General features: G+C 40.3%; 2 protein-coding genes across 3 annotated transcripts in view; one reads left to right on the top strand and one right to left on the bottom strand.

Annotated features, from left to right (window-relative positions):
• The window catches only part of PSMD1 (proteasome 26S subunit, non-ATPase 1), a 78,709-nt gene that overhangs the window by 37,279 nt on the left and 13,672 nt on the right, over window positions 1-27,758 (bottom strand). For both annotated transcript variants that reach the window (XM_086618195.1, XM_086618196.1), the window contains exons 12-16: window positions 26,469-26,642; window positions 25,393-25,504; window positions 24,533-24,729; window positions 23,859-23,954; window positions 23,265-23,329 (exon numbers count right to left, since the gene is read on the bottom strand). In XM_086618195.1, the coding sequence (XP_086474321.1) occupies window positions 23,265-23,329; window positions 23,859-23,954; window positions 24,533-24,729; window positions 25,393-25,504; window positions 26,469-26,642 (644 nt within the window). The remainder of the gene's footprint in view (window positions 1-23,264; window positions 23,330-23,858; window positions 23,955-24,532; window positions 24,730-25,392; window positions 25,505-26,468; window positions 26,643-27,758) is intronic.
• On the top strand, window positions 19-10,039 carry HTR2B (5-hydroxytryptamine receptor 2B). Its single transcript, XM_009978044.2, has 3 exons — window positions 19-328; window positions 6,989-7,189; window positions 9,159-10,039. Exons 1-3 carry the CDS (start codon window positions 19-21, stop codon window positions 10,037-10,039), a joined length of 1,392 nt encoding a protein of 463 aa, XP_009976346.1.

Below are 27,758 nucleotides of genomic sequence, written 5' to 3'. Positions count from 1 at the left end.
ATTCTGCTGGACACGAAAATGTCCTATCCTTTAAATTTCTTCAACGAGTCTGGAGTTGGCAATGGATCTTTGTCGCCTCTCTCAGTAACAGGAGAACCCAGGCAGGACTACCCAAGTGACGAACAAGGAAACAAAGTGCGTTGGGCAGCTTTACTGATCCTCCTGGTGATAATCCCCACCATTGGGGGGAACATACTTGTCATACTGGCGGTGTCTCTGGAGAAAAAGTTGCAATATGCTACCAACTACTTTTTGACGTCCTTGGCAGTGGCAGATTTGCTCGTGGGTCTGTTTGTGATGCCGATTGCCCTACTCATAATATTATTCGGTAAGTACAGCGCGCTCATTTCATCAGGCTAGCATATGGGGTAAAATTTAGGGAAGTCTATTTTAAACATAAAAACTGTTTGCTTCCCACCATTACAATTTTAAAAATCACTTGGATGAGGTTTGCTAAATCTTCTCTCCCTCTCACCTTAATATAGCTTAATGGATTTATGGGAAGTATACCCACCATGGATACTCTTTCCTTTGAAGCAAACCATTCAAAAATCACCTGAGACTTAGAAATGATATTAAATTGGAGCTGGACATGGGAAATCACATTTTGTACAGCGGGATATTATTTTTAACATCAGCACAATGTTGGTATCTGCTCTACTGGGTATTACACTAATTGCAGTCAGCCTTCTCTTAAAAAACATGAAATGAAGAACAGATAATCTGTTCAGCACACTGAACAGGTTTTGAACTTTCTAGGAGTCAGGCATCTGATTTTACTTTAGTATTTACTCTAAGCTCCATGAGCAGTCAGATACGGCCCCTGGCACCACCAGTGACAAAAAAATTTTACCAGTACCACTTTCAGAGACACTGATTTTTTCTCCCACCCCCAGGAAAATGGCAGGTTCATAGAGCATCCCAAAGAATTAACTCATATGTCAAGCCAAGGAAGCCTCAATCCATGTACCTGATGTTTGAGACTCAGATTTATCATTTAATCTGTTTCATAAGGAATAAAATCGGTATTTTTTACATGAACATACAGTGGGTGTGACATTTTCTTTCTGGTTAGTCATTACAGAACAAGCATGACTTTTTCATATTCTCTCATGCTCAGCTCTATTTCAGATATTGCTTTTGACAGCTAATCAGAGGCAGCTCCATGGGAATGTCTATCTATTTTACTCCTAAAGCTTCTTTTAAATGGTCTATTTTCATATCATACAAATGGAAAAGGACAAATCAACATGAGACAGGTTTTCAATAAGTTTACAGATTTACACAATTATCTTTAAGGTACAGATACCACCAGACCATGACAATGAAAGGCTGCAGGAGTTCATTTTTCCTATGCTTTTAAGAGATAGAGATTCCTAGATATCTAAGAGTTGCCTGAGCAACAAGCAAACACAATCATAAACTATTTCAGAAAGACCATCAGTAGCTTTTGCTCGCTGCAGAAGACTGGTATCACTTTATTAACAAATGTGTTTGTTCACTAAATGCGTTGAGACTGAATTTCAGTGTATTACAGACTGCTTCTCCCTAGACAGAGGTATGAATTGGAGGTCAGAATTCAGTGCTGATTGCATAAAATAGTCTTTTTTCAAGCAACAGTTTCTAAAAAGAAAAATGAACGTCCATGACCAGGACAATGATTTCTAACTTGAGAAAAAACAGTCACTTATAAAAAACCCTCATAAGTCATGTATGTGTATGTGTAGGGGCAAGAAACAAATACATATATACATACTTACACACAGATACTGTAACTGCTTAGTTCCTGCCAAAGGCCTCATTAATAATAAAAATAAAACTACTAACCATAAAAAACACTGGTATTGGACTAGCAATTAACACAAAGAGAAGGCAAGTTCTGGATTTTGCGGAGTTGTTTTTTGGTGGTGGTGGAGTTTTTTTGTTTGGGATTTTTTTAATTAATTTCATTTTGCTAGACCAATAAATCTTTTCTTTTCAACTTTATAAAGAGACTATTGCTCCTTAATCTCTCAGTTAATCCAGTGCTAAACCCTGGTTACAATAGTTTAAAGCATGCTAGGAATCTTAATTTAGAAGTCAAACAAAAGCATCTTTCATGTTGCAGGAAATTTACAAGAAAGTAGCAAAATTAGTTATAATTAACTAAGTAAGACTGTGACCAGCCTTTCACATAGCAGTGGTCAAAACTGAAATTTCTTGCACATAAATCTCTCTCTGGCAGCCAATCAGAAAAACTGCTTTGCCTCTTCACAGACTTGTAGAAGATGCTGAGATGTTTACAGAAGCTCAAAGCATGGGCAAAACATGAGGACTTACTGGAACAAAGCTAGAACAGACATTTAAATACATAACAAGTCTAAATCTTGAAGCTACATTAACCAGATAACTACTTGAACATAGAATAATCACTGATAGCCAGAGAGCCATTTAAATCCAACCTCCTGGCAGTTCTGCACAGGAATGTTTCCATAATAATGAAATAGCTGGGTGCAGTTTCTAGATACAGAATACAAATATTATGCTTCTGATTTGGGACTGATATCTAATTACATGGAGAACGCTCGAGGGAAAAGGTGTGAACTAAAATGCAGTCACATCAAAGATTCTGACTGTAAAAATTAATGTTTCATGGAGCATTCAAATTCAAAATCTACTACAGATACTGGCTCTGTGCCCTGACAGTACGCTTACAGAAAAGTCTTCAGAAATACACTGTCTCTGTAATAAAGAGCTGTCCCTTTTAATAAATAAATAAATATGCAACTCACTCACAGGTGTAATACCACGAGCAGCAGGTTATTTACTCTCAGCAGAGCAACCAAAACGTATTCTGGTATGAAAATACACTGCAGTTTTAATTTAGGCATGTGAGTGTCAGAATATACAAACAGATCATTGATTTACTGCTTGCTAAATTCTTCTCATTTCTTCCAAAAATAGGAGGGCATGTTAAGAAACAATTGCATTCTCTGAAATCTAGCTTTCAAAAGAGTTATCCAAATTTCTACACTGAACTACTGAAGGAAAGCAAAAATACTGCTATTCGTCAGCTAGTGAAATTAGCAAATAAACTTGAGAAATCCTCTCATTTGCAAAGCCTGCGGCAGGAAGAAATCTGTTGCCTGTGTCATGTTGGGCTGTGGGTTACTTGTAGACGGAGCATGTAGCATCTTTCAAAACATATTCTCTGTCCCTCATATTCATCCACTTAAAAATTAAAAAGTAATGCTGATCGTCCTAGGCTGCAAACCATTATTGGTAAAATCTATCACAAACAATTGCCATCTTAATGTTCCCCCGTCACTGGTGACAAACAAACGTCAAATCTTCCCTTCTTGATTGTGGAAACTACCAGAGAAAACTGCTTTAGTTGATGGTTACTTTCCAACATTTCAAAGCTAAAGGTAAGTAAGAAAACAAAGGTTTATCCCTCACAAACCAACTCTAATAAAAAAATTACTTTGGCTAAATTAAAAAAACTACATGACAGTGAACAACTACTGTTGAAACTATAATTGTAGCAGAGAAATAAAGGCAGGCAGCCGTGGGGGTGAGACAGCAAGACGCAGCCTGGAAATGCCAGGTCTGCGCAGCCCACGAAGCTGCACACTGACACGAGGGTGAACACCACACACTGGCTACAGACACACATCCTCCACACTTGAAGCCTGAAGCCTACACTTAAGGCAGCTAGTGATTAAAAATATCCAATTTCCATCCCAGTAAAAGCATCATTATCCAACAGCAGCACAATCCTTCACAGGCAACACGTTTCAGCAGCCCGTATAGCAGAACAAACGGTTTCCCAGTCTATTTAAAGATCTCTCTCAATCATGCTTATACACATACGCAAGCAGTGCTTTCTCCCAAGCTTACAAAAAACCCTTTTGGATTAGAGCAAGACCAGCTCTTCTATACTGAACTTTGTCTTAAGGATTACACATTTCCAAGGTATTTCCTATAAATAAAGCTTTTCTTAAATAAAGATTAATCGAGGGTAGACAGCCACGGTAAAAGCTCATGTATCTTCTCTTAAGATGCAAGACAAATCTTAAAATGTGTACTTTATCTTGTATTGACTCAAAATAAGGAAAATAATCTGCAAAAGCAGATCAGTAAAAGCAGAATCTCAGTCAGCCCCATAAATGCTTTGGTCTGTTCCACAAGTGTGGAGTTACATTAGGATAATCAGAACTTGTAACAATCCAAACTACACATGACCCGCTAAGGGATCTGTATCACTGCTTGGCAGGACATACTCATTTTATGTTCAGTCTGAATCATAAAGCTGGACAACAAATAAGCAGGTGACCATCACGTTCAAGGGTCAGAGATGCTTCCTGGGTCCTGAGGGGAAGCTAGTATTCCATCTTTTCCATACCTCCAAACTAACAGAATAGGCCAACAGTGATGCATACCACCACCACCAGGAAAGAAAGGACACAATCACAGCCTGGAGCAGTCCCTCTAACGCTAGGCAGAGCTTCTAACACAGGTGTAACCAAGAAATGAAAATAAGTAAAACCAAAATACACCACAGTATGAATCCTAGACAATTGCGTGATTCTTCTGGACTTTGAGGTATCTGCTTCACAATCCTCGTTTTGTTTAAATAATAACCAGATTCTTAAATTCTTATCAGCATTTAGAGTCTACTCTGATTTTGTTTGGATAAAACCCATCATCTTATACACACAAATATAAGAGTACATAATGCTGTCATCATGGATGTGATAGCTTACAGCCTTCTGCACCCAGTTCAAAACAAGATAAAAAGAAATAAAAGACAAAGCTTTCTCTGTTCAGTTGCACTTAACTCAAAAACGTACGAGGCTGCTTTGCATCAGATAGCTGTTTAAAGGCATTTATATTTAAAAGAAGAAAAAGAGCTTTTTATTGCAAAATATTTGAGAGTTTTCTTCTGCAAAGAGTAAATTAACTACAAAAGGAAAGAATGTATCACACTGCAGTTCTCCAGAAAGCAAAGCAGTCATAATCCAGGGAGCAGCATCTAAGTACTCTCAACAGAAGCATTAGCTGCTCACTTGAAATCCAGCTGTGTTATCTGCCACCTTCACGATGTAGAAAACCCTTTGCATTGTTCATGTTTTATCTGAACTAATCCTTCATCATAGAGTCAAAAGAAGTAGCCTTATTTTTCTGGAGTGAGCAAAAACATTTGAAGCCCAAAGAAATTATTTCTTTTAAGTGTATTTTTCTCTCTCTTTTTTTTTTTACCAGGCATTTTGGTTTTCCATTTTTTATTTCAGCAAGGCACTATACTTTACTGCCAGCTGAAAGTTTTAGTTTTAGATAGAAAAACTAAATATGAGTAAGCGTTTCATAATGTACCAATTACAACTTTCTCACACCTACCTGACAGAATAACCTTTTGAAGCATTATTTCAACCATGATATCTTTTTTAGGAAATATGCAGCTAGATACTAAAATTTACTGGTTAATGATTTGAAAGTAGACTGCCTCTTTGCCTTCTGCCTCACTGCCTACATCATCCTTACCTGGAGTCCACTGCTTTGGGGATAAGTGAGGTTCAGTTCAGGGCTCCATCCATGCGTTCTCTTTGTTTAACAGGCGAGGTTAACCCAACATAGGTAAGACAAGTACATGCTATGTCTGACTTCACAAAATTTTCCATCCTCTGGAGTTTATAATTCAACTCAAGGCAGCACCATTATCATTTCCATCTATCAGTTACGTTATGAAAAAAATGGTTTAACCACAAACTACAGGAACATTACCACATCGATAAGACTCAGTATTACAACAGTCCAGCTCATTTGGCATTCTCAGCACGCAGATCTATCTACTCAGAGCAAGGAGATTAGAACCAACCTGATTTGTTAGAAATGTCTTTTTTTTTTCCTCTTAATCATCATTCAATGAAGAACTGAATTCTCTGACAATACTATTAATGTGTCTATTGATTGAGTACAGCTGAACTTTATAAGGAAGGAGAATATATTTAATAGATCAACTTCTACCATTAGAAATAGAAAAAACAGTGTTCACACATTCTTCCTTAGGACTACAGAACATTCTCGTAAACACACAACAAACACAAAGGTGCATCTCAAACTGAACACTGCTAGCACTGGATTACAATACAAACTACTTGTGAATGAAAATAAAGCAGTTAAGAAAAATCAGACTTTCATTAAGTTCATTTGGTTTGGTATTCTAACCATTGATGGGGAGACTCAGCTCACAAAAATATGAGCCTTTTCAAAAGTCAACACTACAAAACCTTTATTTTAGACAATGCAGTTGACAGACCCTACGTTCACTATAAAGATTAACATTAAAGACAGACAACTACTGTAAGAAACAGGACGTCAGACTTACAATCCAAGCCATGGCCCTTGGGGGGAAGACACGCATGGAAGCCCTCCAATTTTTATAAAACCTTTACTGAGACAGAAGATCCCTGCTTTGCCACATCAATGCTCAAATGTATCTGGTCAAGTGACATAGTAAACTCATTTTAAAATTGTATGAAGTAGATTCTTCAAGATCACCACTAAGATCCAACCATGGTTCTGCAATGATTGACTAACACATTGGTTATGACCCATTATCTCCTCCATTTAATACGACCTTGAATCACAGGACTATCAAGGAGACATAGCTGAAAAAAATCATTTAACAGCAGCGTGCAAGGACCAAGCACAGTCATGACTCATTTTTTAAAATTTTTTTTATCCAGAGTTCTTGCCACAAAGAGCTTACGATCTAGAAAGGACAAAAACAGAGGGAAAGGTTTATAATGCACAGCCTCATCAGTGTGATGGCAGCAACCATGCCAGTTAGGAGCTAACTAAAATGTGAAACAGAATCCAGCTGAAGCAGTGGCAAAGCTCAGTTCCTGTAGAAATATGAACTCAAAGATACAGATGCCAAGGGAAAACTGCACACTGAAAACCCTCAAAAAGCTTAGATTCTAATGAGTTTTCTGTTCTCTTTCAGACAACGCCTGGCCTTTTCCAACTGCCTTGTGTCCTATCTGGCTGTTCCTTGACGTCCTCTTTTCCACAGCTTCCATCATGCACCTCTGTGCCATCTCACTAGACCGCTATATTGCAATTAAAAAGCCAATCCAGGCTAGTCAGTACAATTCATGGGCTACAACAATCATCAAAATCATCGTGGTTTGGCTCATTTCAATAGGTATGTGAGACTCGGAAACTGGAAAAGGAATGCAGAAGCTTTTCATGTCCAAAACAATACCTGAAAGCTGGGCAAAATGAAAAATTTGGCCAAGCACTATTGGTTAGCAGACCCTGACATCTGGGCTGGCCTAAGTCCACCTCTTGGATCACACATAGCTACATCATAAAAAAATCTGCCTGAACTGCTGCTCCTTGTCAGGGTGACCAGAAAGGGTAAGGATTGAGCAGGGATAATCATCACTCTTCCTCATGGTCCTAAAAGTCCAAAAATCAGAAGACAATATCTGCATGCATAACATATCTCCTGAGAAAACATGATTTCATGTTCCTGTGGTAGTGTATTCTGTTCCAAACACAATTTTTAAGCCTTGAGTAGATACTGCTAAAATCTGTGCCTTACAATCATCCCATGAAAAAAAGTTAAAAAGGTCAGTTAGATACATCAAAGACTGAAACAAAAGTGAGTGGCTGGTAACATTCACACTGAAGACTGAGATGCACTGGCGATATAGCATATAGAAACGGCAACTTCTAAGCAAAAAAACAACCCTAACAAACCCTGAACAGTTTATATAAAGGATACCAATGTATAAACTTCTATATTAGCACCTCTGTGGTGTGCACATGGCACCTTATCTGTCTTTAATGCTTAAAAAAAATATATTTGTTTAATGAGCTAAGGAGGTCAGAAACAACAAAATTATTCTATATTATTAAGACAAATGATGCATAGGAGAATGGGTACATCCACCTTCTTGGCTGAGGCATAAATGCCTAAAATCAAAAATTCCAACTTAAAAAAATTCTGGAACAGCTGTGATGATAGGAGGAAAGATGCTATCTCTATTTCATCACACACACAAAAAGGAAACTATTAGCACGAGAAGACACTTACAAGATGACCTTTTAATGCCTGATTTATTGTCATTAATCACTGTACTTTTTCATTTCTTTTTTATCTTAACACAAAAGTACTCTGCAGCTGAGCCAGGGTTCTCTAAATCAAAGGTTAATTTGGTTCAATCCTCATTTTAAATGTTTGCTGTACCTGAAGGTGTGCCTCTTAAATAGAAAGGGATCAAGTGGCTGAAGGGTAAACCAGTTTGCTCTTGCTGCCTTCAACCAACTTCAGTAAGGAGAGTAGCAGAGGAATACAGTAAATCCCTAGAGCTCATTAAGTGGTATCAGGAAACACAGCACAAACAACCTTCAGCAGACAGCAAGGAACCTGTTGTTTTCATTGTAATGTCAGACTGCTGGCAAATGAAGTGCTGACTGTAATCTAGTGGTTATAAAAAATTCATTTAAAAGACAAGACTGCTAACATTTTTTTTTTAAACGAATGGTGAATTACAGAGCTAGCTAGCCTCATTTAAACACTCTTAAATATGCAAGAGACTTTAAACAACAAATCCGTCTCAAACACACACTGCATAATTCTGGCATCTATTTAACTACTTGTATATACGAGTCAAGCAGGGTGAAAAAAATCAGCTGCCTGTGTCCAGTCACTTGATGTGGTTAAGAGGGAAAGACAAGTTTTATGTGTTTACAGAACTGCCCTTCAAAAAGTACAAAGGTTACCCCAGGAGAAAAAAAACAATCCCAACAGATGGCATCAGGGAAACACTTCACTGGAGGAAAAATCATACTAATTCTAACAACTAGAGTCAAAGCAATTCATGTGTTTTACACTTGAGAAGTTGGCAACTTTATACTGTTTCCTCAATCACTAAGGGTTAGGCCCAATCTCCTTAGAAAGGGCACTCTGTTAAAGCTGAGCTTGCCAAGTCTCAAAGTACTGTTTGCCCAATTACCCACGTGACGCTCTCCACAATTCACATTCTCTCCTGTGCCTGCTTCAGAGCTCAGGAACTGTCTTTCTTTAGAGACTCTGAGGCTTCAGGCCCAAAAAGGAGGTTGCAAGCAATTACCCTATGCTGAAGTACGTGGTTTTTCTCCTGTAGGCATTGCTATTCCGATCCCTATCAGAGGCATCGAAGACGGAAACGGCCACTCTACAAACATCACGTGTGTCCTGATGCCTGATCGTTTTCACGACTTCATTCTGTACGGATCAGTGGCTGCATTCTTTATTCCCCTCGCTATCATGATAGTCACTTATTTTCTGACAATCCAAGTGCTACGCAAGAAGGCCTACTTGATCAACAAGCCACCTCAGCGATTCACTTGGTCAACAGTGTCCACAGTATTTCAGCGTGATACAACACCTGCCTCCTCACCAGAAAAGGTGGCTATGCTAAATGGCTCCAGAAAGGACAAGACTTTGTCCAATGATATGCCTATGTGCAGAACATCCACAATTGGGAGGAAGTCCATGCAAACGATAACCAACGAACAAAGGGCATCAAAAGTTCTGGGGATTGTATTTTTTCTTTTCTTGTTGATGTGGTGCCCATTTTTCATAACAAACGTAAGTTCGGTTCTGTGCAACTCTTGCAACAAGGAAGTTTTTCAAAAGCTTATGGAGATATTTGTTTGGATAGGATATGTATCCTCAGGAGTGAACCCTCTTGTCTATACACTCTTCAACAAAACATTTAGAGAGGCTTTCAGCAGGTATATCACTTGCAACTATCGGACCGCAAAGCCTATCAAGGCCCTTCGGAAGCGCTCCAGCAGGATCTCTTTCAGAAGTTCAGTGGCAGAAAATTCCAAGCTCTTTGTCATGCACGGGATGAGAAATGGCATTAACCCCATTATGTACCAGAGCCCAATGAGGCTGAGGAGTTCACCCATCCAAGCGTCATCGGCCATTCTGCTGGATACATTGCTGCTCACAGAGAATGAAGTTGATAAAACAGAAGAACAAGTCAGCTATGTATAGTGGAACAGCAGCCGTGGCCATATCATAGTATTACTGTATGTATTATTCTAGGTAACTGTGCTATAAGAGGGTATAAATACTACTGTTTTCTGTTATTTATGCAAGCAATATCTTATAAATTTATATTAATTCCTCTCCTCCAAAGTCTCCTTTACTTTAACCCCAACCTCATGGTAGCGACCACAACTTCATTCCATGATAAATGACTAATGCAGAACTGTAGCCTACAGGAAAAGGGAAATAAATAAAAGCTGAATCAGTCTGAAGTATCTGACTTGAGTTCTCATCATCTTCAGTCTCTTCCAAGTACATTTTTATAAAAAAAAGTATCTCTGTACAAACACTACTTTAACATTCACTCTGGCAAGAAGATAGAGCACTCGGCAGGTTGATGCTCTACGAAGAAATTAGCAGGGGGATCCAAGCTTGTTGGTTTTAATTGAAATGCGCCTTTACTCTGTGTAAACGAAACAGCACACGAGCTCACTGCATCGCTTCCTACAGATGCGATCCTCCGCTGAGACCACACATCCAAGCACGAGATTTTCTTGTTCTCTGTGGGTATGTACATCACAGAGTATGTGTGCAAAATCACTCACTCTAGAGACCAAAAGGTGTATGTGTCCATTCTACAAGGGTCAAACTGGTTCTTAGCCGGGTGACAAAAAATTCCATGTACTGAAACTATCCCCTTGTGATTCTACTGTACAGAGGGGATGAGAATCTCTTACCCATCCGAATTTCATCTCCATTACTCTCACATACACATAAAGTTTGCGGAGAGAAATCAGATTTCCCCATAGTACTGGAATTCTTAGACCAAGCAGCCAGCTCACCACTTTTTTCAATAGTTTCCATTTACAGTAAAATTTTAAGCTCAGGCTTTGTTTCCATTTTTAATGTTTTCAGAACTCTTTAGTAACACACTAAAACCATGTACAGTAAAAGGCTTAGTTTTTTTTCATACGCAGTACAGACATTACTAAAGATAACGTGTCCTTCCAACATTTATTTTTATATATTTAATTTAAAACATATGCAAGTTCAAAACAGAGCCTAATGTAACAACTGCCAGAGTGTTCCAGGAGAAAGTATTAAAAATACTCCTGTGGTACTTACAGTAATTTGTCTCCTTCCTCCCCTTTTCGGTCACCAGCCACTTAAGTTAGAATACGCTCTAACTGCTCTTACTCCTCTTTCATTAACCAAAATTTAAGAGGATCCTGTAGTTAAAAGCCAGAATCAATGGGTTGCTGTAGCTGTAAAAGATGCCTATATGTAAAAATATTTGAGAATCAAAAGCCTTTAATAAGATCTAGATTACTTTGAAGCTCCAGGAGGGAGGGAGCAGGAATAAAACAAACCCAAAAACTTCCAGGTGTAAGGCTGAAAACTTCACAGACTAGTGTCTCATTTAACCTAAAGCAGGCACGCTGGAACCAGGTAAAGTGGAATCACATCCATGCACAGAGTGATGACAGCAGAAAAATTAAAAGAATCATTTGCAATGCAGGAACCAGCGTTCACGAGGAATAACACCAAGTGGCAAATGGGCACAGCACCACTCTTGAGGAGTTACTCCCCAGCAGCCACAAAGCAACCAGCAGTCATCTTTGAAAACTCTATTGCTACTTAATTAAATCCATGCCAATTAAACAAAAAACATTCATACAGCAGGCAGCAATCATCTGCTTTCAGCAACAACTTAAATTTTCCTTTTCCAGCAGGAACATCACAGCTGGCTCACAGCATCTGGAAAGAGCAAGAGGTGTCTTAGCTCTTTTCTGTCTGACCCTATTCGTGTACAACTGTCAACCTGCAATGAGCAATGACATGAGGAGTAATTTGCCCTAAGTGTCCCACAAAAAATGATTCCGAGGCCTCTTTGTAGTCAGTGGTTAGACCCCACCAACAGGAAAGAATATTTGACAAAGTCTCAGCCAGCAAAGATGTATTTTGTCAAGCCAGCATATAGATTTCTCAATTTTAGTAACCATAAATAGAAGCTCAACATGTTCCAGTTACTGAATTTAGTCAGCAACAATAAACCTCAACCAAAAGGACTAACGATCAATCAAAAATCCAGTCTTCCTACAGAGAAAGGAAACAGAGAGAGAAACACATCACCAAGAAAACACGCACATTCCATTTAACACACTTAGTGTAAAAAGAAATTGCTTGTCCACTGACAAGCTAACAACTGAGGTAAGAGTCTTGGAAAGTATAAGGACAAACAAAGAAGATGAAGAGAAGATGCAGATCTATGAAATAAAAAGACAACGTAATAGTCAGCAGAGTTCTTGTTTTAGCAACTGTATCTACAAGAAGAGATCTGAACAAAGACATTACCTTCATTAGCAAGACAGGACTGAAAATGAGTCAGTCATTGCAAGCTACTGTAAGAAAGCACAAGTTTGTTGTATGGTAACTAAGGACAACACTGCTCGTGTGGTACTGACAAACGAGACAGGATGCTCGGGACTACATCCATAAGCATCATCTTTAAGTAACACAGATACATAAAAGATATGTGGCTGCAGTGACCACGACACAGTGGAGTTCAAGATCCATGGGGCAGCAAGGAAACCATTCAGCAAGCTCTGTACCCTAGACTTCAAGAAGGCGGACTTCGGCCTCTTGAAGCACCTGATGGGGAAAGTGCCGTGGGAGGTGGCCCTGGAGGGACAAGGGGCCCAGGAAAGTTGGTCCACATTCAAGGAGCACCTTCTCCAAGCTCAGCAGAGGTGCATCCCGACGAAGAACAAGTCGGGCAAAAAGACCAGGAGGCCGGCGTGGATGAGCAAGGAGCTCCTGGACCAACTGAAAATGAAGAGGTTAGCCTACAGAGGGTGGAAGCGGAGACAGATAGCCTGGGAGGAATACAGAGAAGCTGTAAGAGTGACCAGGGATCAAGTGAGGAAGGCTAAAGCCCAGAAGGAATTGAATTTGGCAAGGGATATAAAAAGCAACAAGAAATGCTTCTATAGGTATGTAGGGGACAAAAGGAAGTCCAAAGAGAATGTAGGCCCCCTCCGGAAGGATACTGGTGCTCTGGTTACCCGGGACATAGAGAAGGCTGAGGTACTCAATGAATTTTTTGCCTCAGTCTTCAATGGTAAAGCCTCTTGTCTTACCACCCAAGCTGTGGAAAGAACTAGCAGGGACTGTGAGGATGAACCACCGCCCACTGTACTTGAAGACCAGGTTCGAGAACATCTGAGGAACTTGAAGGTGCACAAGTCCATGGGACCTGATGAGATCCATCCGCGGGTCCTGAAGGAACTGGCGGATGAAGTTGCCAAGCCACTGGCTATTGTATTCGAGAAGTCGTGGCGGTCTGGCGAGGTCCCAGATGACTGGAAGAGAGGGAACATAACCCCCATTTTTAAAAAGGGGAACAAGGAGGACCCGGGCAACTACAGACCGGTCAGCCTCACCTCTGTGCCTGGCAAGGTCATGGAGCAGATTCTCCTGGGAACCATGCTAAGGCACATGGAGAGCAAGGAGGTGGTGGGTGACAGCCAACATGGCTTCACCAAAGGCAGATCGTGCCTGACCAACTTGGTGGCCTTTTACGATGGGGTGACAGCATTGGTGGACAAGGGTCGACCAATGGATGTCATCTACCTGGACTTGTGCAAAGCTTTTGACACTGTCCCGCATGACATTCTTCTCTCTAAATTAGAGAGTCATGGGTGTGATGGATGGACCACTCGGTGGATAAGGAATTGGCTCAATGGCCGCACTCAGAGAGTAGTGGTCAACGGCTCAATGTCCAAGTGGAGACCGGTCACAAGTGGCGTCCCTCAGGGGTCCGTGTTGGGCCCGGCCCTCTTCAACATCTTTGTCGGTGACGTGGACAGTGGCATGGAGTGCACCCTCAGCAAGTTCGCCGACGACACCAAGCTGTGTGGTGCCGTCGACACGCTGGAAGGGAGGGATGCCATCCAGAGGGACCTTGACAGGCTGGAGAGGTGGGCCCGTACCAACCTCATGAAGTTTAACCAGGCCAAATGCAAGGTCCTACATCTGGGTCGTGGCAATCCCAGGCACAAATACAGACTGGGTGGTGATTGGATCGAGAGCAGCCCTGAGGAGAAGGACTTGGGAGTACTGGTGGACGAGAAGCTCAATATGAGCCGGCAATGTGCTCTTGCGGCCCAGAAGGCCAACCGCGTCCTGGGCTGCATCAAGAGGAGCGTGGCCAGCAGGTCGAGGGAGGTGATTCTCCCCCTCTACTCTGCCCTCGTGAGACCTCACTTGGAGTACTGCGTCCAGTTCTGGAGTCCCCAACATAAGAAGGACATGGACCAGTTGGAGAGGGTCCAGAGGAGGGCCACGAAGATGATAAGAGGGCTGGAGCACCTTTCCTATGAGGACAGGCTGAAAGAGTTGGGGCTGTTCAGCCTGGAGAAGAGGAGGCTCCGGGGTGACCTTATAGCGGTCTTCCAGTACCTCAAGGGGGCCTACAGGAAAGATGGGGAGAGGCTGTTCAGGAGGGCCAGTTATGATAGGACAAGGGGTAATGGTTTTAAAATAGAGGGAGGTAGGTTCAGGTTGGATATTAGGAAAAAATTTTTTACTATGAGAGTGGTAGAATACTGGAACAGGTTGCCCAGAGAGGTGGTGGATGCTCCATCCCTGGAGACGTTCAAGGCCAGGTTGGACAAGGCCCTGAGCAACCTGATCTAGTTGGAGATATCCCTGTTCCTTGCAGGGGGGTTGGACTAGATGACCTTTGAAGGTCCCTTCCAGCCCTTACCATTCTATGATTCTATGATATTTTCATATGCTGGCTGTGAAGTGAGAGTATTTTTACAGCTTCCAGCTTCCTTCATAAAGATAGCAGCCTAAACAAATAATAATTGATAAAAGGTTTGCAATCACTTGCTAGCACACAAAATATTTTTAAAGGAGAAAGGGGTCACACACTTCTCACTTAAAAAAAACCAACACATTCCTTTCTCTAGAGTGAAATGCTCTCAATTATTTCAGAAACTGGCCCATACGAAGCCAACCAACTGGCCAACTCTATGGCCTCTGTATACTACATAAAATAATAACTTCCACAGCTACCTGGTTCAAATTTCCTAATCATCACAGAAACTTTTATCTTTCTTACCTTTCTTTTTGAACTACCAGAGAAGCAAGAGAGACAAAAGTCAAAGCTGATCTGCAACATACAAGCACTATGGAAGAAATACATTTTAGAAGAACAATGGACAAGTACTGGTGTTTTTGTTGTTTAATTATTTAAAATACATTAGGAGATATTTAGTCAATGTTCTGGCTGCCTATCTAATTAAAAATTACATCATAGACAAGGACAGAAGAACTACCTATAAATATATCCACCTCAGCAGTCTTGCTGCTGAGACGTGGATAATGGAATTTGAAGCATAATAGAATGAGTGCATTGAAATGCAAATAAAGGGAGTACCTTAAAAAAAAACAAACCATAAACAAAACAACAATACTGTCCCCACTAAAACCCAAGCAAAAACAAACAAACAAAATCCCATCCTTGAAGTCACTCTAAAAAATAGAGAAGGAAGAAATTCAGCTAATCTCAACTGTGGTGATATAAAACCCCTTTCGTGAAGCCAGTCCCAAACCATCTGGGGTTCTGTAAGCTGCAAGCTTAAAGTTCAGATTCTATCAGAAAACTTTGAGGGAGTCAGAAAAATTCATTCATCACTCGTCTTCTCCAAGCGTAAAACCCTTCCTAACCACATCACACCTGGCCATGCTAGTTTCAATTTTCAAATGCATCAAAATACAGTTAAAAAATCCAGTGTTAAGCAGAAGTCAAGGCCCGGAGAAGACAGATTGATGCTATAAAGCTGTTCGCTAGCGTACAAGAGGCACACTGATTTCTTCTGGTGCTTCACAAGAGAATGCCATTTTCCTACACCATTTTCTTATCATGGAAAAATCCACACCACTGTAAGCTGGTATGAGAAAGCAAAAGCATTACCCCCTTAAATCTTCTTCTGTCATACGCTACATCAGCCTTAAAAGGTAAAGTAATGCAAGCGCAGTAAACCTGGTAAAGGCGTACTGAGCAACCTGGGACACTGGAGCCCAAAGAGGCAGGACGCTCATCAGAGCTCTTCTGGCTCTCTGCCTTGCAAGCTGGAGCCAGGAGACCCAGAGTTCCGGCCATTTCTCACGACTGATTTAGTATTACCATGAAGCATTACACCTCTTTCATCATGTTGATAAAGATGCCTATGTATAACTGCTAAGCAGCACTCCTTGTTTCATTTCCCCTTCAGCTCTCTAGCTAACCATCAACATGGAAAAAAAAAAAAAGTCAGGAGAGAAGTAACTTCCATATTTTTGGTTTGGCATTTGACACAATGATGTTTACTGTCAGTGTCAGTTCCCAAGAGACACACTGTTTTCTCCAGTGGTGACGAAAAGCTTTTGCCCTGCAGAACAGGAGAGGAAGCTTTTTAATTTTTAAATGGGAAGCTAGTTACAAAAATAGGAAAGATGGCTTGCTGAAATGTCCATTTTGCTCTTATTTTTAATAATTCATATCAAACCCTATTTGTCTAGTCACATCTAATATTCCTCGCATCCAGGTATTCAGGTCCTTTTCTAACCTCTGAAAAACAGTATCATACTCTTAAAAATGAAGGGCTTCTTGCTCTCTGAAGGATCCTCTTTACAAATGCTCTATTCAGGTGATAGCAACTCATTTCCAAATTCATTAGCCCTGTACAACAAATGAGCCTTTTATTCTGCAAGATGCACATCAGTATTCCCTAATAAAATCCGACAGGAAGTTTTTGCCATTAAAAAATAACTCATCAACTTGATTTAATGACTCTAAGAATATCAGCATTTTTGATGACTTAATTTGAAACTTCAGTTGCTGAACAGTAATTTTCAAGAAAATTCAAGGATTTGGTCAGACAACCAATTTAGTTATAAATCACACTGCTTAAAAGGTTTAGTTACTCAGTTAAAAAGCCTTAATGCATTTAATCTGAGAAATGGAAAATATTTTTATGGAATTAGAGGTGGGGAAGGAACATACTAGACTGGTTTCTTTTCTTCTTGTACACACTGTGATTTAGTAATCTGGAAATCTTTATATATAAGCTTATAGGCTTATTAGAGGCACTATAGGCAGTATTTTCAGGCCCTAAGGAGCAAGTGACTTCCTGAAGGAATACTTTGGAGTTTTCAGCAGGGCACAAGCTAGGCTGAAGGAACTATGTCAGATTTAAACCAATCATATTAATTTACTTATCTGTGTAAACATTCCAGTTTACAGCAGGAAGTTAAAACACTTGCTGAGATTTTCAAAAACTCTCAAGTGATATAAAGCTTTAGGTCTTATTTTCCAAAGTCAGTAAAATCTCATGCATACAAGTAGTCTAGAACAAAAATAAAACAATAGTAGGGAAAGAATTAATACAAGATGTCACAGTGTATTGTTTGAAACAATGAATGCATTTGTGCAATCAGACCGTACAGCTACAACTTTCATTAGAAGTTAGATTAGTTTTGCCAGAAATGCCAAGGGACTTCTCCGACGCACTACAGTTTGGTCAGTGAAAACACACAGCTCTATTCCCAGTTTCAGATCTGCAGATACAGGTATTTTGAAATCCAAAGAGACTTCAGTGGAAGTCTAAGACTTCTTTAGATTATAATAAGATTTCTGTTACCATTAACCTTTCACTGAAAGGGACTCTCATTTCCCTCTGCCAGGAAGACTGAATAAGACAAAGATAAAATGGGTTGGAAAGTAAACAAAACCCTTTTAATCTTTCCTACACAAGAATTAAGCAGGTGTGTTTTGGTAAATTCCTCTTCTTCACAATTAATACACCGAAAAAGTCACTGGTACAGATCATGCTAGAGTGACTGTTAGCCTCATACTCAATTACCCAGAAGATCTGCCATCTGCTCACTGGATAAAGGTAGGTTGTAGGAGTTAAAGAAAACAAACTGTCCAAGTCTTCCTGGAACAAAATCCAAGTATCTGAACTGTGTTTGCTTTAAAACAAATATATAGTGTTAAAACATCAAAGGCTATATAAACACAAAGAATACAAAGGCAGGAAACATTACTATTTCACTTGCATCATCCTAAAATGAAAAACTGAACATAAGGCGTGCAGAGTTCTCCATGTTTGGGTAGCCTACACTTATCAGTCAAGATTACATCTTCCTTTTGGGACTCTCAAGAGGTTGCATTGTTCCCTCTCCTGCCCTTAGTCTTTTCCCAACAATATTGCACCAAGCCAGAAGCAGCATCCTACTTCCCCACAGCTCTTACTCCCCTGGACTTAACAACTCCTATGAGAGCATCAGACCTACTTAGTTCATGATTTGAAGCACTGCTGCATCCCACATTGAAGCCTTCTCCCTAACTAGATTTGTTATATCCATAAAACTTCTACCTCCTCATTTTGTATATAAACAGAAATGTTTAGATACACTGCAGCATTGCTCTAATATATAACAATATAAAAATAAAGCTGATTACATAAACCAATCACATCTCACTCTGCAATATAAACAAAGATCAATGCATAATCTAAAGCAGTAAAAATTAAGATAAAAATAACTCTTTCCATTTTTAAAAAGTAAAACACTTTAAATTTATCATGTTTTCCACCTCAATGTAATAGTCTTAAAAAAGAAAAAGGTTGACCAGAAATCACAAGCACCTTAAATGCTGTTTTCCAACAGTCATGATAAATATTTTATAAACCACTTTAGTAGAAAGAAGGACTGATATGTAAACATCAACAATAAGGTAAGTTTGCTGTCTGTGATCACTAGCAAAAGTATCAGGACTGGGAGAACAGACACATTAGAGTAGCCAAGTCAACACATCTCTTGCTATTTCACAATCCAGCTTCTTGTACAGCCCTGCATCCCCTGCATCCATACTGCAATCTCCAAACATCTCAAGCTTTTTCAGGTCTCTGTACCATTTTACTTAGAAGAATCTCTTGTAAGAGGTAGCCACTTTTAAAAAGAAAGAAGATGTAAAAGGTCCCAGGTTTTTATGTCATACTATGTTGACTGTCTTGCTAGTTGTGAGGAGGAAGAAAGGAGGAGATAGTTTTTGAAACAATTCTCTTGCACCACTGCATTTTCCGATAATTTAATATAGTGGCACGAAAATGATCAGTTGCAAAATACATAACTAATGCCTAATTTTTGTAAGGCACTAAGCCAAGAGGGAAAAAAAACATCCCAAGTCCTATAGCCAGCAAGCTGTGCTTTTGATCCCCAGCCTCAGACCCGTGGATGCTTCTAAACAGTCAGCAAAACCAGAATTAACAGCAGCAACACTGCTGGTCAACAAGCTTCAACTCTACATACATGGCTCCCGGAAAGCTTTAGGGACTCCAAGCACAGAACAAGGAAGTTAGTTCTGTGCTATACAAACAGGACCCCACAACACATTCTGCAGCTCAAGCAGTATGATTGCTGCTGCTTTGCTCCCTAGAGCAACTTGCCTGCGGATATTCACACAGCCAGGCAAGCATGCATCCAACATCCAAGTGTGTAACGGCTACGGCAGCATTAACGCCTGCTCCTCTAATCCCTGCACAACTCTCGCACCATAGTGACATCTTGAGCAATGCAGGGTCCATCAAGCGCTCCTTACGTGGATTACTCTCAAAGTAACACAGGACTTGCTGAGCAAACACAGCTAGTCATCCTGTTGCAGAAGCAAGAGTTTCAGCAACTTTCACTTTTGCTCCAGGCAACACATTCGACTTTGGAAAAGAACATAGGAAGAAAACTCCTGAACGTTGCTGAAAGCGCATTTTAACATTTTTTAAGTTATCTGAGAAGATAAAAGATAATTGCAGTTACAAAAAAACCCAACTGATACTAACTTAAAGAGAGCCATAACTACAGACTGTTGTCACTTGATACGTTAAGGAATACAGAAATTATCTTAAGGAATTATATGCTAAGGAAAGTATTGAATGGTGTAACTGGGTAATTCGATATCTTTCATAACACACTAGAAAATGTAATCTTGCAATTCTTAGGCAAAACTTAATGATCTAGACTAGAACATCCTACCTAAACCTCAATTCATTAATTTTGAACAATGAAGTAGCCACACACATTCTTTTGTACACTTTTCCAGTAATTAAAAAGTGCAAAAATAATCTAAAAAAAGTCTGTGTGTAAAAAAAAGAAATCTTTAAGTTAGCGTGAAACTTTTTTGGTTTAAAAATTAAATATCATGTTTTATTATATTATGTTCTATCATATTTTACTCTGTTACTGTGCTGCTAGTCATAAAGGCCAAGCTGTGCTCTTGAATGTACACAGGGTTGCATGTATGTGCTAGCAGGGAAGACTCACAGAGGTAAACGAGGAAAAAGCCTTACAGAATGTTCTGCAATGCAAATGTATTACCTAAAAATGGCTGGCTTTGTGAGTTTCTGACACTTTTAGTTCAAATCCCAGAGGAAGAACATTTATTTGCAGATAGCTGTAACAAAAGGAGAAAACTAACTAGGTATTTACAACACAAAGTGAATTTGTGGGCTCTAGCTCTGCCAGGAGCTCTGCCATGTTGAAAGATGTGTAGATGTGGTGCTTAGGGACATGGTTTAGTGGTGGACTTGGCAGTGCTAGGTTAATGGTTGGACTTAATGATCTTAAAGAGGTCTTTTCTAACCTAAATGATTCTATAACTCTATACTATGCTCACCAATGGTGCTTTTATGGAAATTACCACCCTCTGACTGTGTAACATCCATCCTTACATGGATTTTATTATTCCTATAAGATGAACAGACAGAAGAATAAGTCTGTGCATACTCCTGCTGCTGTAGTACAGCGCAGCAGACAAACTTACACCTCCAGCATGCTCAACTCTACAGTAGTGGAAAGAATTCCCTGAGAAAAATTTAGACCACATTAAACAAATGTATCCTCTTATTTCAATTCTGACTTCACAGTTCCCTTTCTGGAACCACATATAAAGAATTCAATGAGACCTCTTCTCACAGGAGCTACAGTCATGTTACTTCACCTAAAATGAGATTAATTTCTGGGGCATAGCCCACTGTGTTACAGACCTGCTCACCTCCCATCACAAAACTCTTCATTCAAAAGACAAGTAAACGCAGTTAGACCTCAATAAACAACAATCCTTAGAAAGAGATGGCATTTTAGTCAGGAAATCTGACAAACTCACAGCGCACTTACTCTTTATGTCTCTGCATGCCTCTGGTGCTGATATGGGCCAGAGCACACAATTGGTGCTGACTAGCAGTTTCAGTGAACAGGAAAAGCAAACGTAAAACCAGCTTCTAGATTCCTACACTGATGGACAATAATTATTTCCAGGAATTGAAACACAGCTTTTGGTTTACAATTAGAGAGAGTAATGCAGGGGGTAATCTGTGGGGCCCTCTAAGTAGAAAGCTCCTTCCATCACTGCATGTGAATGCAGACGTCCAGGCTAGGTAAACCAACGGCTCCCTGCAGAACTGTGTCCTAAAGCAAACAACCGGATCGTGTATTTTGCAAAAGTTATCAAGTGAAAAGGGTTAACAAATACAACAGTCTAATACAAGCCTTTCGCCCCCAGAAGCCAGTAACAATAATCAGCTAAACAGTCTTAGTCCTTTCCTACCAAGCAAAGTGGACACTAGAATTTACAAGGAAACATTCCTCCCTATTGTGCAAGCAGGTTTTGGACTGTACCCCTCCAGAAAGGGAAGGGAAGAGGCAGGATAAGATCTGAACCTCTGCACAGCAGGTGAAAGAGTCAAACATTACGTCATTCATTTCCTCATTGTTGGATAGGCAGACAACAGGCCCAGGACTATCTTGCTCCCACAAGATGCCAGCACATGGTAAATGGTTTAGCTCAGAGTCTTGAAAGCTTCTCATTTCAGTAGGAGCCATCAATGTCCAATTATGTTTTGCATTTGTGGAAAAGAAAAATTACACTGAAACCAGAGATAAGAAGTGCTTTGACACAACCTGTTTGTAAAAAAGATGCCTGAAACTATGGAAGGTCTGCGTGGAATTTTCCTTCTGTACACAGCTGCCAGTTAAACAGACCCTTTGGCTTCAGGAGAGACACAGATCGCTATGAAGCAAAGAATAATCCGTGCTCATGAAAGCTCTTGGGAGACACCTGCTGCCCACCAGGAGAATTCGTTCTGTTTGTAAACTACATTTAATTGCAGACAGAACACGCTTCAGATAAAACAGAATGGAGCAGAGTGTTTTCTACATGAGGAACAACTTAGTTAATGACAAACTGACTGGTCATATCAGTAACCCAGTCTTTTAATATCAGCTTTAAGCACCTCTTATCCTGCTTCTTAGAATGAATTTACAGACTGCCACTAACCCAAAGAAGATGCGAACAAAGGTTTTTAAATTACAGTCCTGGAATTTAAAAATTAAGGTTTAAAAATAAAGGGTTTTAAATTACACACTACCTCCTCTCAAATACACTCAAAGGCTGCAGCTGGGCTCAGTGCTCAGACTACACAGATTACTGTGTTAACAGAGGAAGGTTTAGTCCTTGGGGAGCCCTCCAAGTCCCCAATCTAACAAAAGAAACCCCAAACACCTCTTACCTAGGGAACTACAGAACACTACAGGGCACTACAAAGCACCAGTTCAGGAACAGATTTCACTTTAAAGAATCAAAGCAAACATCATGACTATTTTGTGATGGGCTTACATTACCACAACATAAGCCCAGTAACCTGTCAAGGTTTAACAGTGGATACTTAAAAAACAAGACAGATGAAATTTTGACATCCTTCTTCACGTTATTTTTACTGAAGTAACAACCTCCAGGAATGTTTTAGATAGCAATTAGGCAGACATTATTTGTCTAAGTACTGCTGCCTTTAAGAGGCCTGGAACAAGCACTGTATATTTAATTTTTCATTAACTCTCAATCCTGTAAATATTAATTTTTCATTCTATTCATCAAATTCATCTAACTCTATTCAGACAATTAAGCTCTAAGTCCGGAAACCTACAGAAAGGCTCATTAAGCATCTGATGAGCATTAAGGAAGGCTTCTAATTCTGAATCAAGTTTTATTCTCTCTCAATTTTTTTGACTATTGGACCTCCACTCAGTTAGCAATTGAGTCCTTTTGAGAAAGCAATAGCACACACATTTCCTGAAAATCTAACACACATCAAATTGAAGGCTGTGGAAGTGACCGAGGAAGACACTGTACCTGAACAGAATAAAACCAAGTGACTCAACAGCTGCCCGCCTCACGTCATCATTGACATCACTCACCTACAAAAGGGAAAACAGGAAATTCAGAAAATAAATAAAACACTTGAGGACTCTGCAACATTTCAGGCCAGGTGTCAAGCACACAAGCTAATCAAGAAGACAGGGTTACAGAGAAAGAAAGTTAACAATCATGTTCAGCCTTAGCTGAAAACAGCCTCACTCTTGTTCATCCACTGTCACTGCAAGCCTAGCAAAGGGCAGGCAGATCTCATCTTTGACAGCTTAAGTTCTTTTTTCCCCAGTCTATCATTACACAGACTATTCACTGCAAATCTGTTACCAACTACTTTAGGATCATGTTTTATTTTTCAGTAGGTTCCTTTTTTGTGATACCAGGTTGAATATTCTCTTGCTGAAAGTCTACTTATCCCAATGTCAGAAGACCCTGTTGCTTCTACTCAAAGTATTAAGGAAAGCTTTCATCACTTCACGATTTCTGATTTGAACATTAACACTGTAGACACAGAGCCTGTCAAAGCGCTGTGCGTACTCTCTCCTCACAAATTTCTTGCTATGAGCTCCTACTTACAGCCACATGCAGCAGGCGTCTGATAGCCTTGTTGTTCCCTGAGCCACAGTATGCCATAGCAACAGTGTACATGCCAGAACGACGGAGAATTGGATCCTGGAAGAGAAAGCATCAATATTTAACATCCATCCAAATAGGGACTCAGTAATTCTGACTCTAAATCTGTTCCACTCTTGGGCTTGGAATCTGCAAACATCTCGGTGATTAACTGTTTATCGAAGATGAGTAACAGGACAATCACCAAAGCAGGGTCATCATTACCAACTTCAAGGGGGCAGAAAGTTGCTATGTCACAGGCTGCCAAAGACAGTATCTGGCAGATGTGTTATTCTGCTGCTTATTCATTATCTGCTGTTAACCACTACTAGATCCTGGAGAGTGACCAACCTACAGCAAGCCTCATCTGATTTTAACCATTACACCCTGTTCTGCTCCTTGTTGCTGCTCACAGGACTACAGGGACTGAGTATGAGGCTAAAGAAATACATGACTAAGCACTGTTGTTCTTGTATTTTTGATCGGTGAAGCAACCTGTGAAACCGCCCTACTTCAGACCCACGTAAAACTTGCCTGGTTCAATACAGCCAACTCACTGTAATTGGAGATTTCATAAAAGGACAGGAAGGTCACTCGTACAAAAAAAGGGCCAGGGATTAAGTCACAGCTAAACTTACCTTATCTCTGCAGAGACTCTCAATGAGAGCATCTGCCTCCTCCATCCTCCCATACATGACCAGAGCAATTCCAACTGCAAGGCCTCGCAAAATCTTTTCATGCTGGGTTTCCTGTGCATAGCCAACCATGTCCTCAATAGCCTGAGCATTTTTAGATCCCAGCATAACCAATCCCAGTGCCAGACCAGCTGCCTCACCTGCACAGCAAAGAAAAAAAAAAACCCAACAAATCAAGCAAACTCTGCTCCCAAAAGCAGTAAATGTTGTATCTAGAGAATCACACAAGATGTAGGGCAACAGATCACTTCTGGACACCATTGTGCCCAGCAATCCCATTATTCACAGCCAAGTGTGCTTGTAATGATAACCTACCAGCCACAACTTAGTGCTCTTCCCTATCAAGTTCAATTCTCTCTTTATTGGGCCAAGAGCTGCTGACATAATTTTCCTGTGAATCCTTGCCAAGGCAGAAGTAGCCGCCACAAGCTTCTCCAAGCCTGCCTCTCTGCCAAAAAGGGCACATGGCTCTGGAGATCAACCGCAGTAAATACAATGTGTATGACAAAGGCAAGAATAGAGCAAAATAAGGGACTGTTTAAAGACCTAGCATGTCTATATCAATATTTGGCATAGTGCAACAGACCTGTCTTGACAGGACCTCTGAACATTACTGCCACCTAACTGAAGAACTGTGCTCATCAGGAAAAGGCTGGTAAATAAAACACATAAGGCAACCTAGAAGCAATCTATGCTGCTAAGAGAAAACCTGGGGGGAAAAAAAAAGAAAAAAATAATCAAAAAACCCACAGATGTCTGATAAGGCCTCAGATGATTATTTGCTTTGAAAGCAGAACATTTACCTGTCACTGCATCATCCTGGTATAGATTTGTTTTCAGCAAATCATACACATCTTGACGTGCTGTCCCCATGGCAGCCAGACCCAAACCCAGGCTGCCACCATGTCGGACAATCTGGAGAAGCATATGCAAGTTTAGTCATCATAAGTCAGGAAACAATATAGCTTCAGCTGAAATAGACATCTTTCCATCAATATAAAGCTGCAAACTTTTAGCCCCAAACCACCCAAAATTATCTCCTGACCTGTTAGAAATATCACTTTTACATTCTCAGACATAACTTTGATGAAAGAGGCAGAAGCTAGAATAAAACCAGCCGTTCAAAAGCCCATAAACAATGAGTACCAGAAGCTTTTCACACAGCGTAAGAGACTTTTTAGTATCTTTAAGGTCTTTTTCCCCACTGAGTGATTTATGCAATAACATAATCTGCAGCATGCGTAAAAATTGCTGCCTAGTAATAGCTTTTAAATGGAAAAGTAAATCAGTAGCCACTTAAACAGCCTACATCCCCTTTTGTTCTAACAACAGATACAGAAAAGGCAGTACATTTCATACGAGTGAGATCCATTCACAGAATTTTTAAAGATGTAGTCTGAAATTACCGAAAGAAGGGAACGTGCTGGAAAAATACTCATCTATTCCAAACTTAAAACGACACTTTTTGTAGAGGTCTACAAACAGCAAGTGGTGAAGTAAAACGCTTCTTTTTGTATAAGACACATTAAGCCCACAGGGCAGCAGAAGCATTTTGTGGCTTATTCCTTTGACAGCGACACTGTAAGCAATAATGCTGCCTGAATACTGCAGGTCCACTAGCAAAACAAAGTAGATATATAAGCAGTAGGAAAAAATGAAACTAGGTTCACTGTCAAATACATAGGAATTTCCCAAAAATGTTACCCAAACCTTGAGCAATAGGTCGTTAAAATCAAACTTTATATTTAAGGCCTACAGGAAGTGTAAGGATCACACCACTGTCAGTGCTAGTTACCTCTAACCCCCACTTCTAAACCAGCTAGCATCCTTCTGGATATTCCCAACAAAACAAAGCTTCATTACTGAACTCAGTACATACATCATTACTGGCATTCTTCAGCTGGTTCAGCAAATAGTCAATGATGTCCCCACCGTGGTTAGCATGAATGAGACCCAAGGCATAGAGACCTCCACCTTCCTGGTAGGCTGACCCTGGAGAGGTGTCCTTGGGTAAGTACGTTGCCATTAGCTGTAATGCTTCTTTCTCATGACCCTGTATGTACCGTGTCCAGCAGGAAAGGAAGACAATGGGAAGTGAAAGGTGAAGACACGGTGGATGCAAACATTTTGCAATAACAGTTAAACAAGTCAGGATCAAACATGTTATAGCCATTACTTTCTCCACAAGAACCAGCCAAGAATCCTTCTTTACTGGGGTTTTATTAACCCCAGCACACGAGTACATGTCAATCCCTTGGTCACTGATCTAAGTCAGGACAAATTTGGCCAGAAGCAACATCAATTTATTCTCTAGAGCATTTCAAGGGGGGCTGAGACACACAACACAATTACAAAGATTTCTTGCTGTTTCAAAACAGGTTTAAATACACCCTTTCCGTGAATGAGTTTGAAGAAAAAGACCGCTACTTAGGTCACCGTTCAAACTTATTGAAACTAACTACAGGAAAGCTGGAGAGGGACTTTTTACAAGGGCGTGTAGTGATAGGACAAGGGGCAATGGATTCAAACTGAAAGAGGGGAGATTTCGATTAGATATAAGGAAGAAATTTTTTACATTGAGGGTGGTGAGGCACTGGAACAAGTTGCCCAGAGAAGTTGTGGATGCCTCATCCCTGGAAGTGTTCAAGGCCAGGCTGGATGAGGCTTTGGGCAATCTGGTGTAGTGGAGGATTTCTCTGCCCATGGCAGGGGGGTTGGAACTAGGTTGATCTTTAAGGTCCCTTCCAACCCAAACCATTCTATGATTCTATGAATTCTATGATTCTAACTAGAGTAAGGACTTTGGTACTTACCGAAACTAGAGTAAGGACTTTGGTACTGTCCCAAAGACAGGAAATACACTTGAGAAATATACACCTGCAACGTTAATAGCTACAAACTGTCGACTGTGTTCAACTCACAAAGGAAAAGAACAACTAGGAAGAAGACTTTCTCCTTGAGCTATGTTATCCTACCACCTTTTTGATGATCAGCAAAACATGCCGTAAACCAGATCAGATATCAGGTGAGATGGACTTGATAAAGCACAGCTTTTCTTTAGTGCAAAGACAAACTATGTCACAGCTGCCTCACAACAGACCAAAAGACTAGGAAAGCTGGGGTGCAGGCATCACTCAGAATCCCTGCTTTAAATGTCTGCAGTGTTCAC

This window comes from Tauraco erythrolophus, chromosome 11 (genome assembly GCF_009769465.1).
Source record: "Tauraco erythrolophus isolate bTauEry1 chromosome 11, bTauEry1.pri, whole genome shotgun sequence".
NCBI classification, from domain to species: Eukaryota; Metazoa; Chordata; class Aves; order Musophagiformes; family Musophagidae; genus Tauraco; species Tauraco erythrolophus.
The sequence above is the reverse complement of the archived record's forward strand: the minus strand, read 5'-3'. Positions and strand labels throughout refer to the sequence as shown.